At 53.8% G+C, this 14,920-nt stretch overlaps 1 protein-coding gene and 1 pseudogene across 9 annotated transcripts in view; one reads left to right on the top strand and one right to left on the bottom strand.

Annotated features, from left to right (window-relative positions):
• The first annotated feature begins 230 nt into the window (after positions 1-230).
• The window catches only part of Arhgef2 (Rho/Rac guanine nucleotide exchange factor 2), a 32,776-nt gene continuing 18,086 nt past the window's right edge, over positions 231-14,920 (top strand). For 4 of the 9 annotated variants that reach the window (XM_076862184.1, XM_076862191.1, XM_076862183.1 and 1 more), the window contains exon 1: positions 6,732-6,917. In XM_076862184.1, the coding sequence (XP_076718299.1) occupies positions 6,855-6,917 (63 nt within the window). In that variant the 5' untranslated portion in view covers positions 6,732-6,854. Of the gene's footprint in view, positions 422-601; positions 696-930; positions 990-6,731; positions 6,918-7,178; positions 7,260-11,109; positions 12,888-14,920 lie in introns of those variants that run through there. The other 5 variants (XM_076862186.1, XM_076862190.1, XM_076862185.1 and 2 more) reach the window with 5 other exon arrangements.
• LOC143405312 (U6 spliceosomal RNA) lies at positions 12,308-12,403 on the bottom strand (annotated as a pseudogene).

Here is a 14,920-nt window from a genome sequence, read left to right as displayed (position 1 = left end):
AGTGTGGCTGTGTGAGCCAGTACTGGGCCCTTTAAGATCTCAGACTCTGATTTGTGGTCCTGAAATTCTGCAGCTGACACATCCTCCTGGCTCTGGGTTTGGGATTAGCTCATGGGATGGGGCTGATGAAATCCCAGGAAATTCAGTCCTTATTGGCTTCAGGCCCAGAGGCTCTTTCCAAACAGCATGGGGTCTACACAGGGCTCTTGTTCTGAGGGGGGGGAAATGCCCCCCTGGGGGGCTCTCCCTCCACTCCACTTCCTTTGGGGAGCAGCATGAGAGCAGGGATTGGGCCATCCATCCCGAGCCTGGATTAGGTGGGAAGGGGGAGTCTGCATGAATCTGGGAGGAGTCTGGAGTTTTCCTCATAAATAGAGGGGCCTGGAAAACTCAAGTGTCCACATCCAGGAAGCCGCCTGAGGTGTGTGGGGTGCCTTTGCGCCCTCCTCTTTCTCCTTCACCCTTCCACTCGGAGTCTTTCCTCCTAGTCTACCTGCCGGCCGTGGGCCTTCCCGCGCTCTCTCCACCATCTCTCTGGGAGTATCTTGTTTGCTTTCCAGCTCCGTCTTCCTCTTCTCACCTCTTCTTTGTCTCTCTGCAGCTGGAACCAGCTGGAAGGGAACTCGGGGACCTGGGCAGGCTCCTCCTTGAGAAGGACCTTCAGCTTCCTCTTCCTCATGACGGGCAAGTCAAAGGTAAGAGTTAGACAGGGGTGGGGGCCTGGGCTGGTCGCCCTCCCCGTTCCCTTCCTCCCGAGTCACCCCTCCCCGGCCCTCCCTATTAGAGATTCAGGACAAGGCTCACATTTTGAGGGAACATATGCTCACTCTTCCAGCCTCTGTGGCTGTGACCCAGCAAATCGCCTTTTCTCTGCTCTACCCCCGCCTCCAGCTTAGCAGGCAGCTGTGGACAGCTGGAAAAAGGGACGAGGGCTCGGAGCCAAGGCGGGGCATTGCGTTTCCTTACTTTAGGTCTCATGCGGCTAAGAGGTGGGCAGCAGAAATGTTATGTCCATTATTATTGGACATGATAATGATAATAATTACAGCAAGACTCTGTACTTCTTCGTAGAGTATCAGAGTTTGCGAAGGACTTTTACACTCGTAATTTCATGGGTGGAAATGGCAGCTGAAGGAGTTGAACTAAGACCCTAGTGGGAGGGCAAGCCAGGGAGGTGTGTGACTCTGGAGGACTTGTGCCTGTGTGGCTGTGTGTGTCCTGATCCTGGTAAGTGAAAGCATATTGCTTTCCTCCTGGTGACCAACCCTCTTCTCTGGAGCCTGCAGCTTGAAATTCATTTCTATTTTCTTTATTGACTGGCAGAAGGCGCCACCTTCCTTTTCTCCCCTAGCCTCCCCAGGTGTACATGTGTTTTCCCAACCTGGGGTGGCTTCTGGGACTGAGAAACTCCACAGAAGATATCCTAGTCACCTTGAAGGACCAGGGGTTTTTCCCACACTATGGTTGCTTAGACTCCTCCAGGCTCTCCCTGAGGGCCTGGTGCTGCTCCCTGGGCCAGCCTCTGAGCCAGATTCCCTTCCTCTGAGTGGGCTGGGAAAGTAGAGAGAGATGTAAACAGGTCACTGTTTAGCACCTGGTAAGGAGTTGAGACTGGTGGATTCCCACCTGACCAGAGTCTCCTTGAGTTCAGAGGAGGTGAATCTGTTGGGGGAATCACCCTCTTGTCTTGTCTTTTTTAGTTATAGGTGGACACAATACCTTTATTTATTTATTTTTTTAATGTGGTGCTGAGGATGGACTCCCATGTGATAGGCGAGCGCTCTACCGCTGAGCCACAACCCCAGCCCCTCACCCTGTCAGTACTGTGCAGGGCTCAGCTTGGCCCCAGTTGGTCTGTGTGTGCCCCCCCCCCCCTTGGCCTAACAGCCACGTAGGAGGCTGAATAACCTAATGAAAGGGAATGTGGGCAGACCTTGGAGCCCAGACAAGGAACAGGAAAGAACCTGAGAAAGCCAGGATATGGTCCCCTCTGGCCTTTCCCCACCAGGGCCTCTGGTCCTGTCTTCCTGTTTCCCTCCCTGCCATGCCTCGGCCCAGCTTCCTTCCAGCCTCTGGGGAACAAGGGCTCCTGCTTCACTTAATCTCCTCCACTCAGGATGTGGAACAGGGCAGGTAAACATCAGGGGGCAGGGCAGGACAGCAGCTCAGTCAGGCAGTGACAGAAGGAAGCAGTTCATTCCCCAGAGGCCACCTCATTTAATTCTTGTAAGAACTCGGAATAGAAGGGAGTGATTTTTATTTGTTTGTTTGTTTTCTTTCAGTACTGGGGCTTGAACCCAGGGCACTTTACCACGGAGCCACCTCCCACAGGGTCTCACTAAATTGCCGAGGCTGGCCTTGAACAAAGACAAGTATTTTAATCTCCATTGCCTAGACAAGCTAAGCCAGAGCTAAACTACCTGCCCAAGATCCCGTAGCTAGTAAAAGGCGGAGCTCTGACATTGCTGCCTCTGCTCCTCTGGAAAGTAAACCCAACCCAACAGCCTGTCCCCTTCCTCCTGCCATCAGCCTCTGCATCAGTTATGCCTTAATCCCCCCCACACCCTGCCCCATATACAAGATCCAGAGTAACAAGAAGAAACAGAGCTCTTCTGGCCCGTGCAGGGTCTGGCTGGGTCCAGACATCTCCAGGGCTTGCCCTGTTCACCACTGGCCCAGCCTCTGGCATTGGGTCCTTCTCCAGGGAAATGGGAGGGATATATTTTATCAAGTTAAATGGGCTGAAGAAGGTGGTGGCAACTTTTAGATTCTGGCAGAAATTTTGATTTTTGTATGTATAAAAGTTAATTTCTGGAAATCTGAAAGACATCATTGGAGGAGGTGTTAGAATGAAGGAATAGTTTTCAGAAAGGGGTGGTGGGAGAAGGAAAAGTATTCATTGTTCTGGAGGACACAGGAAATGGACCCTGAGTCAAGCTGCAGACTTAGCTCACCAATGCAGACATTTTTATTTTATTTTTTTTTTTAAATATTTTATTAGTTGTTGATGGACCTTTATTTATTTTTATGTGGTGCTGAGAATCGGACCCAGTACCTCACATGCTAGGCAAGTGCTTTATCACTGAGCCACAATCCCAGCCCCACAAATGCAGGCATTTTTAAAGGTAGAACAGCCTTCTTGACCTCCCTCCCACTTCATTTTTGTCGTTTTTTTTTTTTTTTTTTGTACCACGGACTGAACCCAAGGGTGCTTTACACTGAGCCCCATTCCTGGTCCTTTTTTATGTTTAATTTAGAGACAGGGCCTCACTAAGTTGCGGAGGCTGGCTTTGAACTTGCAATCTTCCTGCCTCAGCCTCCCAAGACACTGGGATTACACATGTGCACCACTGGCTCATTTTTGTCTTTTTTTTTTTAACCTTTATTTTATTTTTACATGGTGCCAGGGATCGAACCCAGTGCCTCACGCATGCTAGGCAAGCGCCATACCACTGAGCCACCACCCCGGACCCTCATTTTTGTCTTCTAAGGGGATAATGAGGAGCAGGGTAACAAAGAGCAAGGAGATAAAAAGAATAATAGTTGACTATTTTGAGAAAGGGTCTCACTAAAAGGAGACAGAAAAGGATTAGGCTAGCCAGTCTTCTTCCTTCCTTTTCTCTTTCCTTTGTTTTTTAGTATTGGAAATTGAACCCCAGAGCACTCTACTACTGATCTACATCCCCATCTTTTTAATTTTATTTTGAGACAGGGTGTTACTAAGTTGTGCCACCATATGGGAACCAGCTTTTTCTTTCTTTCTTTTTCTTTTTTTGTATACCTTATTTTAGTTATTTATTTATATGTGGTGCTGAGGATTGAACCCAGTGCCTCACACATGCTAGGCAAGTGCTCTGCCACTGAGCCCCAGCCCAGCCCAACCAGCCTCTTCTTTCCTTTTATTTTTTAATATTTTTTTAAGTTGTAGTTGGACACAATACCTTTATTTTCTTTTCTTTTATGTGGTTCTGAGGATGGAACCCAGCGCCTCCCTTACATGTGCCAGGCGAGCGCTCTACTGCTGAGCTAAAACTCCAGCCCCCCCCAACCAGCCTCTTCTTTCAATAGACTTTTTATTTTTTCAATTTGTTTTAATTAGTTATACATGACAGTATAATGCATTTATGCACTTTGATATATATATATCATACATAGATGGGGTATGATTTCTCATTCAATAGACTTTCTTTTAAATATTTTTTTAGTCTTTCACAGACATTTTATTTATTTATTTATTTTTAATGTGGTGCTGAGGATTGAACCCATTGCCTCACACGTGCTAGGTAAGTGCTCTACCACTGAGCTACAGCCCCAGCCCTATGTGTGTGTGTGTGTGTGTGTGTGTGTGTGTTGTTGTTGTTGTTGGGGATTGAACCCAGGACCTTGTGCTTGCAAGGCAAGCCCTCTACCAAGTGAGCTATGTCTCCAGTCCCTAGACTTTCTACATTGTGTTTATGGACTGAGAGGTCCCTAAAGAGCCTGGGGTACAGCTGGGCATGGTGTCTCACCCAGGTTATCCCAGTGACTCAGGAGGCTGAGGCAGGAGGATCACAAGTTCAAGGTCAGCCTCTTCGATATCATAAGACTCTTGGCCACTTACTGAGATCCTGTCTTAAAACATAAAAAGGACTGGGGGGCTGGGTCATAACTCAGTGGTAGAGCGCTTGCCTCGCATGTAGCTCAGTGTGAAGCACCCCTAAGATCAATTTCCCACTACCAAAAGAGACAAAAAAAAAAAAAAAAAAAAGAGCCTGGGGCACAAATCTTAGGCTTATTGGGTACCCAGGTAGAGTTTGGCCCTTTAAGATTCTATCCTCTGCTTGCAGAACCTTCAGCCTGGGAGAAGAGCCATGTCCCAGTCCAGTCTTGGTCTCTGAGCCCCCAGTGGGTGGAGCCATGAAGCTGGGATTCTGGCCTTTGGCTCCCCGTTTTTAAATTTAGTACATTCCAGAGTCTTGGCTGACCAGAGGGGAGGTAAGCCTGGAGTTCTGAGGCCAGGAACCTCAGGCCTGATGGTTTCGGAGTGTTCTTGCAGCCTTCCCATGGTCTCCCTGCAGGTGCAACCCTGGAGAAAACAGCCCGGGCCCTGGGGAGGCACTTTCTTCTTCCACTTGTCACCCAGCCTGGGCTGGGTATGGTTTATTTCCTCTTTTGCCTCCCTTTTGCCCCCATTCTGAGAATGTAATCCAGGCACTGAGCTGTTTTTTAAAGTTTTGTGACAGGGTCTTGCTAACTACCTTGGATGGCCTTCCTGTCCTTCTGCCTCAGCCTCCCAAGTAGCTAGGAGCACAGGCCTGTGCCCCCAGGCTCGGCCCCTCTCCTTTTTTCTGCTCTTTTCTATATAAGGATCCTGATCAGGAGAATGGTTGAAGAAGGTGAAGAAGGAGTTGCTAGGCAGGGGGAGAACCAGAGGAGCAGCGTGGGGGTGGTGCTGGGGGTGAAGAGCCCAACCAGCTCAGCCAGCGGTGAGGCAGTGAAGCCCGAAATAGAGGCAGAGGCTAAAATTGGCACCTACAGGAGTGCTGAGTTGGGCTTGAAACCTCCAGCCTGGTCCTACTGAGGAGTCCAGCAGGGAGCTGCTGGACCTGGGCTGGGCCTCCTCTCCCTCCCTCCTCCTCCCACACCAATTGCAAGCAGAATCAGGCAGGACCTTGCAAACATAGTATGCTCTGTCCTAGCGCTCTTTGTTTGTGCTCTGATTTCTACATAGAAGTGGGACACCCCGAGAGGAGGAAACGAACTGCAATATGAGTGATTACAGTTAGACTGGAGGAGGAAAATAGCAGGAAACTCACCCAAGGTGGAGATTGGCACAGGTTGGGGCAATCTTTTTTGGTAAGGGGGATTTAATCCAGGGGCACTTTACCACTGAGTTACATTCCATTCCTTTTTACTTTAAGAGGGTCTTGCTAAGTTGCTGAGGGTCTCTCATATTGCTGAGGCTGACCTTGAATTTTTGATCCTCCAGCCTCAGCCTCCCAAGTCGCTGGGATTACAGGCTGACCACCGCGCCTGGCCCCATCTTCCTTCTAATGGAGACAGTTGGTTGTGCCCTAACTGTTCTCTGATTGGGGCAGGCTGTTTTCTAGTCTTCTGGTTCCGGTTTAAGTAGCGACAGAGAGAACCAAGGTTAGACACATGGAAGGACTTCCTCAGCTCCCTAGCTTTCAGAAAAGCTTGCTAATTCCCACCTACACCCTCCAAAGTAGCTGGCAGAGGCGGAGCTAGGAGGAGGATGGGCAGAGTGTGGTCCGGAAGGGCCCAGAGAGGTGGAGGCTTGTGGGAGAATTCTGTCCTCTCGACTCTTAATTTTTGACTTTTGGGAACGACTCTTTTCCTATAAACCTACTAGATTTCGTCTTTTAGTTCTTCGAGTTGCCCTCCCTCTCGCCACCCCTGCCCCCAATCGTACACTGGGTCTGTTTATTCTGGCTGCTCGATGGGCCCCGAAGGCCGGGGAGGAACTGGCCCCGGGCCCCTGGAGAGCCGGGGGCGGGAGAGTCCAGCGGCCCGAGGGTCTTTAAAGTGAAGTGCTGGGGAGGGGGAGGGGAGGAAGGCCTGGGGTCCGGCGGGGACTGCGCGGCCGGGCACCCGCGGGCTCCGGGAGAGCCGAGCTGGGCCGGGGCGCCCTCCGCAGGGCGGGACCCCTGGCCCCGCGGCGCCCCGTCCCGCGCGCCGGCCCCCGCCCTCGCCGCGCCCCGCCCCCCCTTCCTGAGCGGCGGGGAGGAGACAAGGGTTTGAGGAACTGGCGCTGGGTGCCGGGCGAGGGGAGTCCGACTTCCTGTCCCCGCCGGCGCGGCGGCCCGGACCCTCGCGGCTCCCCACAATAGCAGGCGCCCGGCTCGCGCCGGAGCATGTCTCGGATCGAGTCCCTCACGCGGGCGCGGACCGAGCGGAGCCGAGAGCTGGCCGGCAAGGTGGGTCGAGTCCCCCGCCGCGTCCCCGGGCGCCCCCGGCCCCGCCGCGTCCCCCGGGCGGCCCCCGCCCCCGCCGCGTCCCCCGGGCGCCCCCCGCGCCCCGCGCCCCGCGCCCCACGCCCCACGTCCCGGGTCGGCTCTGGGCGCCAAAGTCGGGCGCGCGGCGCGGCGGGACGGGTGGGTGGGGACTGAGCGGGGCGGGGGGGCCGGGGGGACGCGACCCGCGCCTCCCGCTCCGCCGCGCGGACTCGCTGCCGGGACCCGGGGAGAGCAGGCTGGGGTCGGTCGCCTCCGATCGGGCGCCGCCGGGTGTTTTTTGTCGCTCAGAAGAAAGTTGCTCCGGTAAGGGACCGAGCGGGAAGAGGGAGGCGCGCGTCGGGCCGGAGGTGGGCTCTCTCCGCACCCGCTGGCCGGGCGGCTGCCGGGTCGCCCCCGGCCGTACCCCCGCCCCGGCCGCCGGCTAGGTCGTTCCCCCTTTGTCCCCGCCATCCGGCGGAGGGGGCGGGAGGGGTGGTTTCCCAGCTTCCTCCCACCACCACCGCCACCACCACCACCACCCCTCCAAGACAAAAGTCAGCTCCTCCTCTCCGCGCAAATGGGCTTTCCAGCTGTGATTCAGCTCTCCCCTCGGGTGGGCGGGTGGCGGGGGTCAGGACCGCGGAGCAACGCTCATCCCCCTTCCCCACCCCGGGCCCCAGGCCATCACCCCAGGTGAAGGGAGCAGAAGTCTTTGTGTAACTGGGATTCTCTCCTCCCCACGGAGCACCCCTGAGCCTGGAACGCGGGGTGGTCCCCATCCCTCTCTGTCCCACCAGCCTTCCAAGCTCCTTGTTCTCCCAATCCCGAAAGCCTTAGGCGGACCGACCTGGACACTGCCTTCCTGCCCCTCTCTGCCGTCCTCGGCGCCTATTCTCTTATTTCCTGGTGCTGGAGGCCCTTTACCTGTCATCTCGAGTCTGGGTGTATAATTACACGCGTGCACGCGCACACACACACACACACCCACCCACCATGACCTCTTGGCCACTGCTTTTAAAGTATCCTTTATCCCTGTCTTTGTATCCAGACCCATTCCCAAATGCTATGACCCGTGTACACCCCAGGCCCCAGAAAATGATCAAACTGACTTTAGCTGAGCAGCTGGGAACTGGGAGGAAGGTGGTGTATGCAGACAACACCTTCCAGTTCCGTGGGGCTTCCACACTGTGCTCGTTCTCAGAAAGGCCAGAACCCAGCCCAGAGCTGCTTTGATCTTCATCTCTGGCTTTCCTCCCTTGTCTGCTGGGTGGCCAGCTTAGCTGATTACCATCTTCAGGCCAGGGAGCCCTACTCCACTGGAGCCCTCCAGGGGATGGAGTCCCCTCACTCCACCTCCCTGCTGATTCTTAGCCAGGCTACCTGTCTTGGTGCTAACTGGGAGAAGGTCCAACCTAGGGCAGAGGTGGGGATGGAGACGGGCAGAGAAGGAGGCTTTAGGACTTTCCTCAGGGGATTGGTATTAGACTCTGCTAACCGGAAAGCAGCCGGGGATTTGAGTAACCCCTAAGACAAACAGAGGGCCAGGGTGAGGTGGCTGAAGTGTGGTGGAACAGTGGGGTGGCAGACAGGCTCTTCACAACCCTGCGCCAAGCCAGGCCCCAGCTCCAAAAGTCTGTTTATTTTTTCAACCGTTTGAGCTGAGACCCTGGAGTAGAGCCAAGGGGGGGCGGGAGAGGCTTTTTGAAACCACGGAAATACGTTCCACCCTAAAAAGGAAAGCCACGGGGGAGCGGCAGGAGGGGCAGACCTGGCCAGGGGCACAGGGAGAGATTCTGGGAGGTTAGATACTGCGGTCCTTTCTCCATTAATGAGGGGGCCAGGGGCCAGATACCTGGACCTGTGCTCTCTTTTTTTGTTGCTGTTTGTTTGTTTATTGTCACCTCCCCCAGTAGGGAACTGGGCATCCGGAAACCCAGTTCTTCTTTCTGCCCCGGAGCTGGCTGAGGAGGGGGTATTTGGGAATCTGGCAGGGGGAAGGGGAGTGCGGGGGCTGAGTGGGTGGATCTGAGAGGGCACGGAGGCCACAAGAGGAGGGTGTCAGTTTGGGCTGGTCGGAAGGGGAGGGCCACCACCTCCACCTCCGGAAAGCTGTGGTTACAGAAGGGGGGAGTTGGTTCTTAGCCAACAAACCCTGGGTCCCCTCTCCCCCCTCCCCCAAGCACGCCAGCTGTCTCCTTTCTTTTTATACTGTGGTGGGAAGGGGGCACTGGAAAGGAGATTATTTGAAGAAGATGGTCTCTTCCCTGCTACCTATGTGGGGGGATGGGTCAGGCACCCCACCTGCTCCTCGTCCCTGCCCTACTCCCCGGAGCTCCTCCTAGGAGGAGGAACTGGAGTACAACCTGCCTCTTTCTCTTCCCACCCCTTAGGATCTTTCTGTGAGCCCCCACCCCCCAGGCTCCTTTCTCTTTTCACTCCGTTTCTATTCTTCCAGGCTTGTCTTCAGATCTCCACCCCCTTAATTCTCTCTGCTCTACTTCCTACCTCCTCAAACCCCAAAGCCCACAGATCCCCTCTCTTTCCCTTTAGTCCCTTGCTCTTCCCTCCCTCCTTTCCCCAGCCCTAACCTTCAGGTCCCTCCGAACAAAAGATCCTTTTCCACCAAACCAGGGCCAGTGGTGTAGGGATGGCTCTGGAGGCTGGTGGTCCCCTTGGGATCTCTGGGACCCCAGCACTGGAGTGTGTGGTGGGCAGGTGGAATGGGGAGTGAGGAGGAGAGATCTTTCTTTGTTCTGAGTACTAGAGAGGTGGCTGGCTTTGTGTGCAGGACCAACGGTGTAGCTAGAGAGGAGGGCTGGGGGCGCCCAGGAGGGAGCCCGGAGGGCTGATGGCTTTGGAGGAAAGTTGAAAAATTGGGGTCTTCCTGGAGGCAGAGGCTTTTGGGGACATAGAAGGACTCTGAGGGTCATGGAGGTTAGGGAAAGGACCTAGGGGGAGGGGAGAAACAAGAATGGGGGAAGGGAACTGAAAGCTTAAGTCACCAAGGGACTGTGGGGGTAGGGGGTTGGGGGGCTGGGAGAGTACCTAGGGGTGCCTAAGGTAGGACCTGCTGGGAGTGACCAAGGAGTTCAAGAAGCATCTGTCTGTCTGATCTCAATCCCCTGGCTCTGGAGCTGTGACCTTGGAATCCGGGAAGGGACGGATTGGAATGTGAATCCCATGTGTGCATGTTACCTGAGTGTTGGGGTATGTTCCTCTGTGTGTCTGTCCGGTGTGCTCTAAGTTACTGTTTGCAGGATGGACACCAGAGTAGGGGGATCATGCACTCTGGACATGAGGAAGTAGTTCCATTCTTAGCCTTGGCCTCTGGTTTGAAGAATCTTGGAGGAGCCCAGTGAGTGGATTGGTCAGGGTTTCTGGAGCTGGTAGGGGAAATGGCTGAGAGACGCTGGCTGGCTGGGCCTGGGCCTTCTGGGTTTGTTTGTGTCCCCTTGGGGGAGGGGGGAAGGCTGCAGGCAGCAGCTGCCCCCTCCCAACTCAGCCGGCCTGCCCTGTGCCAGGAGGGCAGGGAGTCCTGGCACGGCTATTGTTCACTTGCACAAATGCCCGTCTGTTTGCATCGCTTCCCCCACCCCCGCTTGTCTCTCTCCTGGCCTGACAGGTGTGGCGGGGTAGGGGGCAGGCTGGGGTCCAGGGTGACTGGGTCTCAGGGTCTTTAGCCTCATTTTATTCCCAGTGGCCCTCAGTGCCCTTCACCAATGTGCTGGCCCCCATTACTGGTCTCATCTTCGTTCATTAAGCAAGCATTTATTAAGTGCCTTTGTGTGTGTTCACTGTTATTTTCCATGTTGTTTCTGCCCTTGGAACTAGTGTTTTCTATCTGGCCTCCAGTCTTCATCTTGTCCCTGGAAGCTCCTAAAGGGGCCTGGCCTGACTGAGAGCATCCCAGGTTCTTTTCTCAGTCATGGGCAGGAAGCTTCTGGCTTGTCCCCCCTGACTTAGTGACTCTGCACCTCTGCTGTCTGGGGGCTGAGCCACTGGTGACTCAAACCCCAGTGCACCCCTCTAGACTCTCTAGGCTCTGGTCTGGGCAGAGGCCTCACCATCTTGGGAAAGGGGCTGCTGCTAACTGCACCTGGAACCAAAGTGGCTGTGGAGCAGGGGACGACTTGGAGGCCCGCGTAAGAAATGAGTGGGGTCCCCAGAGCAGGGTGCTGCTGAGACCCCCATGTCTTGATGTCCTTCTCTTGATGTGCTTGATCTTGATGTCCTTCTCTTCCCTGCCCTTCTCACTGAGTTCCTTAGACCTTTGCTAAGTTGCTGAGGCTGGTGGCTTTGAACTTGTGGTTCTCCTGCCTTGGCCTCCCTGAGCCTCTGGGATCACAGTGTGCCACCTGCCTGGCAGTCTTTTTGCTAGGTGTGCTCAACTGTTCCTTCACTTGATCTTTGATGTAGCAGTGGCAGAGAGGAAGGTTAGTAGGCTGGAAAGAGGGTTCCTGAGGTTTGTGAGAAAGAGGCAGAATGACCCTTGGCTGCCAGACAGCAGGAGGCTGGAGCGCAGGAGGGTTTCAGGGCCTTGAGGGTGTTATGAATTGCAGATGGGCATTTTCTCAGTGGATAGGTTGGAACATGCAGCAGGTGAAGGTCTGTCCTGCTTAGAAGTAGGTAAATGGGAACCAGTATGATTTTCTTATTTCAATTTTTTTAGTTATAGATGGACATAATACCTTTAATTTATTTATTTATTTTATGTGGTGCTTAGGATCAAACTTAGTGCCTCACATGAGCAAGGCAAGCGCTCTACCACCGATCCACAACCCCAGCCCAGTGTGATTTTCTTTTTTGGGGGTATGTGTGGGGTACCACACTCAGCCCCTGAACCACATCTCCAGCCCTATTTTTTTAATATTTTATTTAGAGACAGGGTCTCACTGAGCTGCTTAGCACCTCGCCATTGCTGAGGCTGGCTGTGAACTTGCAATCCTCTTGTCTCAGCCTCCTGAGCCTCTGGGATTACAGGCGTGCGCCACTGTGCTTGGCTTCCAATGTGATTTTATTTTATTTTTTAAAAATTTTATTTATTTATGGGGCTGGGGTTATTGCTCAGTGGTAGAGTGTGCACCTTGCACGTGTGAGGTGTACTTGGTTTGATCCTCAGCACCACATAAAAATAAATAAAGGTATTGTGTCCACCTACAACTAAAAAAACATTTAAAAAATGTATTTATTATAATTTGTTATACATGACAGCAGAGTGCATTTCAATTCATAGTACACATATAGAGCACACTTTTTCATTTTTCTGGTTGTACACAAAGTAGAGTCACACCACTTGGGTCTTCATACATGTTCTTAGGGTAACGATGTCCATTTCATTCCACCATCTTTCCTACCCCTATGCGCCCTCCCTTGAAAATATAGAACGCTTCATGAATTTAGATGTCTTCCTTGCACAGGGGCCATGCTAATCTATCTTAAAATTAAAAAGGGCTGGGGACATAACTCATGGGCAAAGCGCCCCTGGGTTCTAAAAAATAAAAAAAGGGCTGGGGATATGGCTCAGTGGGGTCACATCCCCTTTAGGAAACAAACCGACCAACCTGGAAGAGAATAGGACAGAAATCCAAACCAGCCCACTCATCCCACCTTTGGAGCCGATTCCCTTGGAGAGCAGGCTCCATGTCCTTCCATCCTCAGCAGCCGGAGCCTTGGGGCGGGCACAGGCCACCTCTGGGACAATAGTGCTAGGCAGTGCCAGGGCCGCTTGCTGTTGGGATGTGCTGCTGCTGGGGCTGCTGCCCGCTGCTGGCCCACCTAGAGAGGGGGTCACTCGGAGAGAGGGTGAGTGTTCAGGGGTGGAGCAGGCAGGGCCCAGGGTACCCTGGCTGTCACTGGGGCATCTGTGCCAGAGAGGGGAAGGGCCACTAGAGATGGCTTTCTGCTTGCCCTAGTCCTCTCCCTTTGCTGTGCTCATCAGAGCTGGCCAAGCAGGTGAGTGTCACGCGTGAAGAGAGAGGGGAGGGGGAGGGCTGTGCGGAAATTGGGAAAGGGGAACTCTAGCAGCACCAGGACAGATCTGAAACACTGCCCCTTTTGGAGTTACCCCGGCCAGTGACGCTGCTCTTTTGAATGCTGTCTTTACGTTTGCTTGCTTTGACTTCAAATGTCATAAGTGCACTGCTTTGGAAGAGCAGGAGATGAGGAAAGTAGGGACAGTGCACAGCAGTGAGAAGGGCGATCTGGATCTGGACTAAGGGTCCCACAAGGCAACTGTGATCTTCTGAAAACACTGGATCAACTAAAGAGCTACACCTTGGAGCAAGACTGCAGATTAGATCCGCGGGAGACTGTTCTGGTGATTGAGGCAGGCAGGTGCCAGTATAGTGCTGGAGCACTAGGGGAGGAGGAGTGGCCTGCACCACGGAGGAGGAGGCGGGAGGGAAGACGAGGGGAGGGACACCGAGGTCCTCACGTGGTCACATGGGGCGGAGCTGAAGGAAGCCACCTAGTAGGGAAGGAAGACAGGTGAAGGCGCAGAGGAGGGAGAACCTGAACTGAGAGCTGAGGACCAGGAGATAGGAAGAAAAGGAAGGCCAGGCCAGCGGGCGCAGGTGGCTTGTGCCTGTAACCCCAGTGGGCGAGGCCCTGGCAACTCAGAGGGACCCTGTCTCTAAATAAAACACAAAAAAGGGCTGGGGATGTGTCTCAGAGGTCAAGCACCCCTGGGTTCAATCCCGGTACCAAAAAAATGGATAAACCAGGAGGAAAGAAACAAAAGTGTGGGGGTGGGGAGGTGCATGGTGGGGGACAAGGACTGGCCTCTGGGCCTCTGGGCCCTGCTCATTGTCAGGTAACCCAGGCTGAGAAGAGGCTGGGAGGAGGATCTGGAGCCACCAGAGTGCCCTGGGCTCCAGGTCACCACAGCCCAGTGCCCTCTGGCCCTATTTGTTGACTCAGCCCCTGTACTTCCCTTTTCTACCCCCTCTGCCCTGAGCACTGGTCTGCGTCTCTCCCCTCCCCCACCTCCTGCCAGTGGGACTGGAACCAGTCAGGGCCAGCCTCCTCAGGCCCAGGTTGAAGGCTCCCCACCAAGGTTCCCAACTTTGGGGCTCATATCCTCGATCATCTGAATCCTGCTTTTTTTTCCTTTGTACTGGGGATTGAACCCAGGGGTGCTTAACCACTGAACTACCTCTACATCCCCTTTTATTATTCTGAGACCTTGTCTCTCAGTTGCTGAGGCTGGTCTTGAACTTGTGATCCTGCTGCCTGAGCTACCCAATTCCTGGGGTTACAGGCCATCGTGGCTGGCTCTGGTGTTTGATTTTTGAAAGGCAAAGGGAACTTGAAGGGAGTGGTTAGCTTCCCTTCCTGCTTTATCCTCCGCTCTGGAGGACAGAGATCTAGAGACCCGAGGTGATAACTGAAGAAGGTTCTGGGATCAGTGAGTGGTCTCCCAGTCTTCTCACCTTCATAGGTGTTTTTTTTTTTCCTTTTTAAAATATTTATTTATGTAAATAAATATTAAGATATTTATTTTTTTTAGTTTTAGGTGGACATATTTGTTTTTACGTGGTGCTGAGGATCGAACCCAGTGCTTCACGCATGCTAGGCGAGCCACCACCACCAAGCCCCAGCCCCAGCCCCAGCCCCAGCCCCACCTTCATAGGCTTTTGAGGAAGCTCAGGGGCTTGAGGAAGAACAGAAAAGAAGTCAGAGAGAATGACTTGACTCACAGGCCAGTGGGCAGCTGGAGAAGAAAGGCCGAGATGGGAAAGGCCCGCCTCAGAGGTTGGAGAGGCCACGTGTGGTGTGCCCCATCTCTGCAGAGTGCAGGGCTGGAAGGAGGGAGGTAGATGGCAGAAAGGACTTCTAGAATGAGGGAGACCATTTGGTTTAGGAGCAATTGAGAGCTCTTACAGGTCTGAGTGTAATTTGAGAAGGGTAAAAGTTAGCTGCAGGGGGAATTTTCTGCTGGGACAACCAAGCTGGCTGGCTGTTTCTGTCCTTAAAGGTCCCAGAGA

Source organism: Callospermophilus lateralis, chromosome 7 (assembly GCF_048772815.1).
Source record: "Callospermophilus lateralis isolate mCalLat2 chromosome 7, mCalLat2.hap1, whole genome shotgun sequence".
Lineage (NCBI taxonomy): Eukaryota > Metazoa > Chordata > Mammalia > Rodentia > Sciuridae > Callospermophilus > Callospermophilus lateralis.
This window is presented reverse-complemented; position numbering and strand designations above follow the sequence as displayed.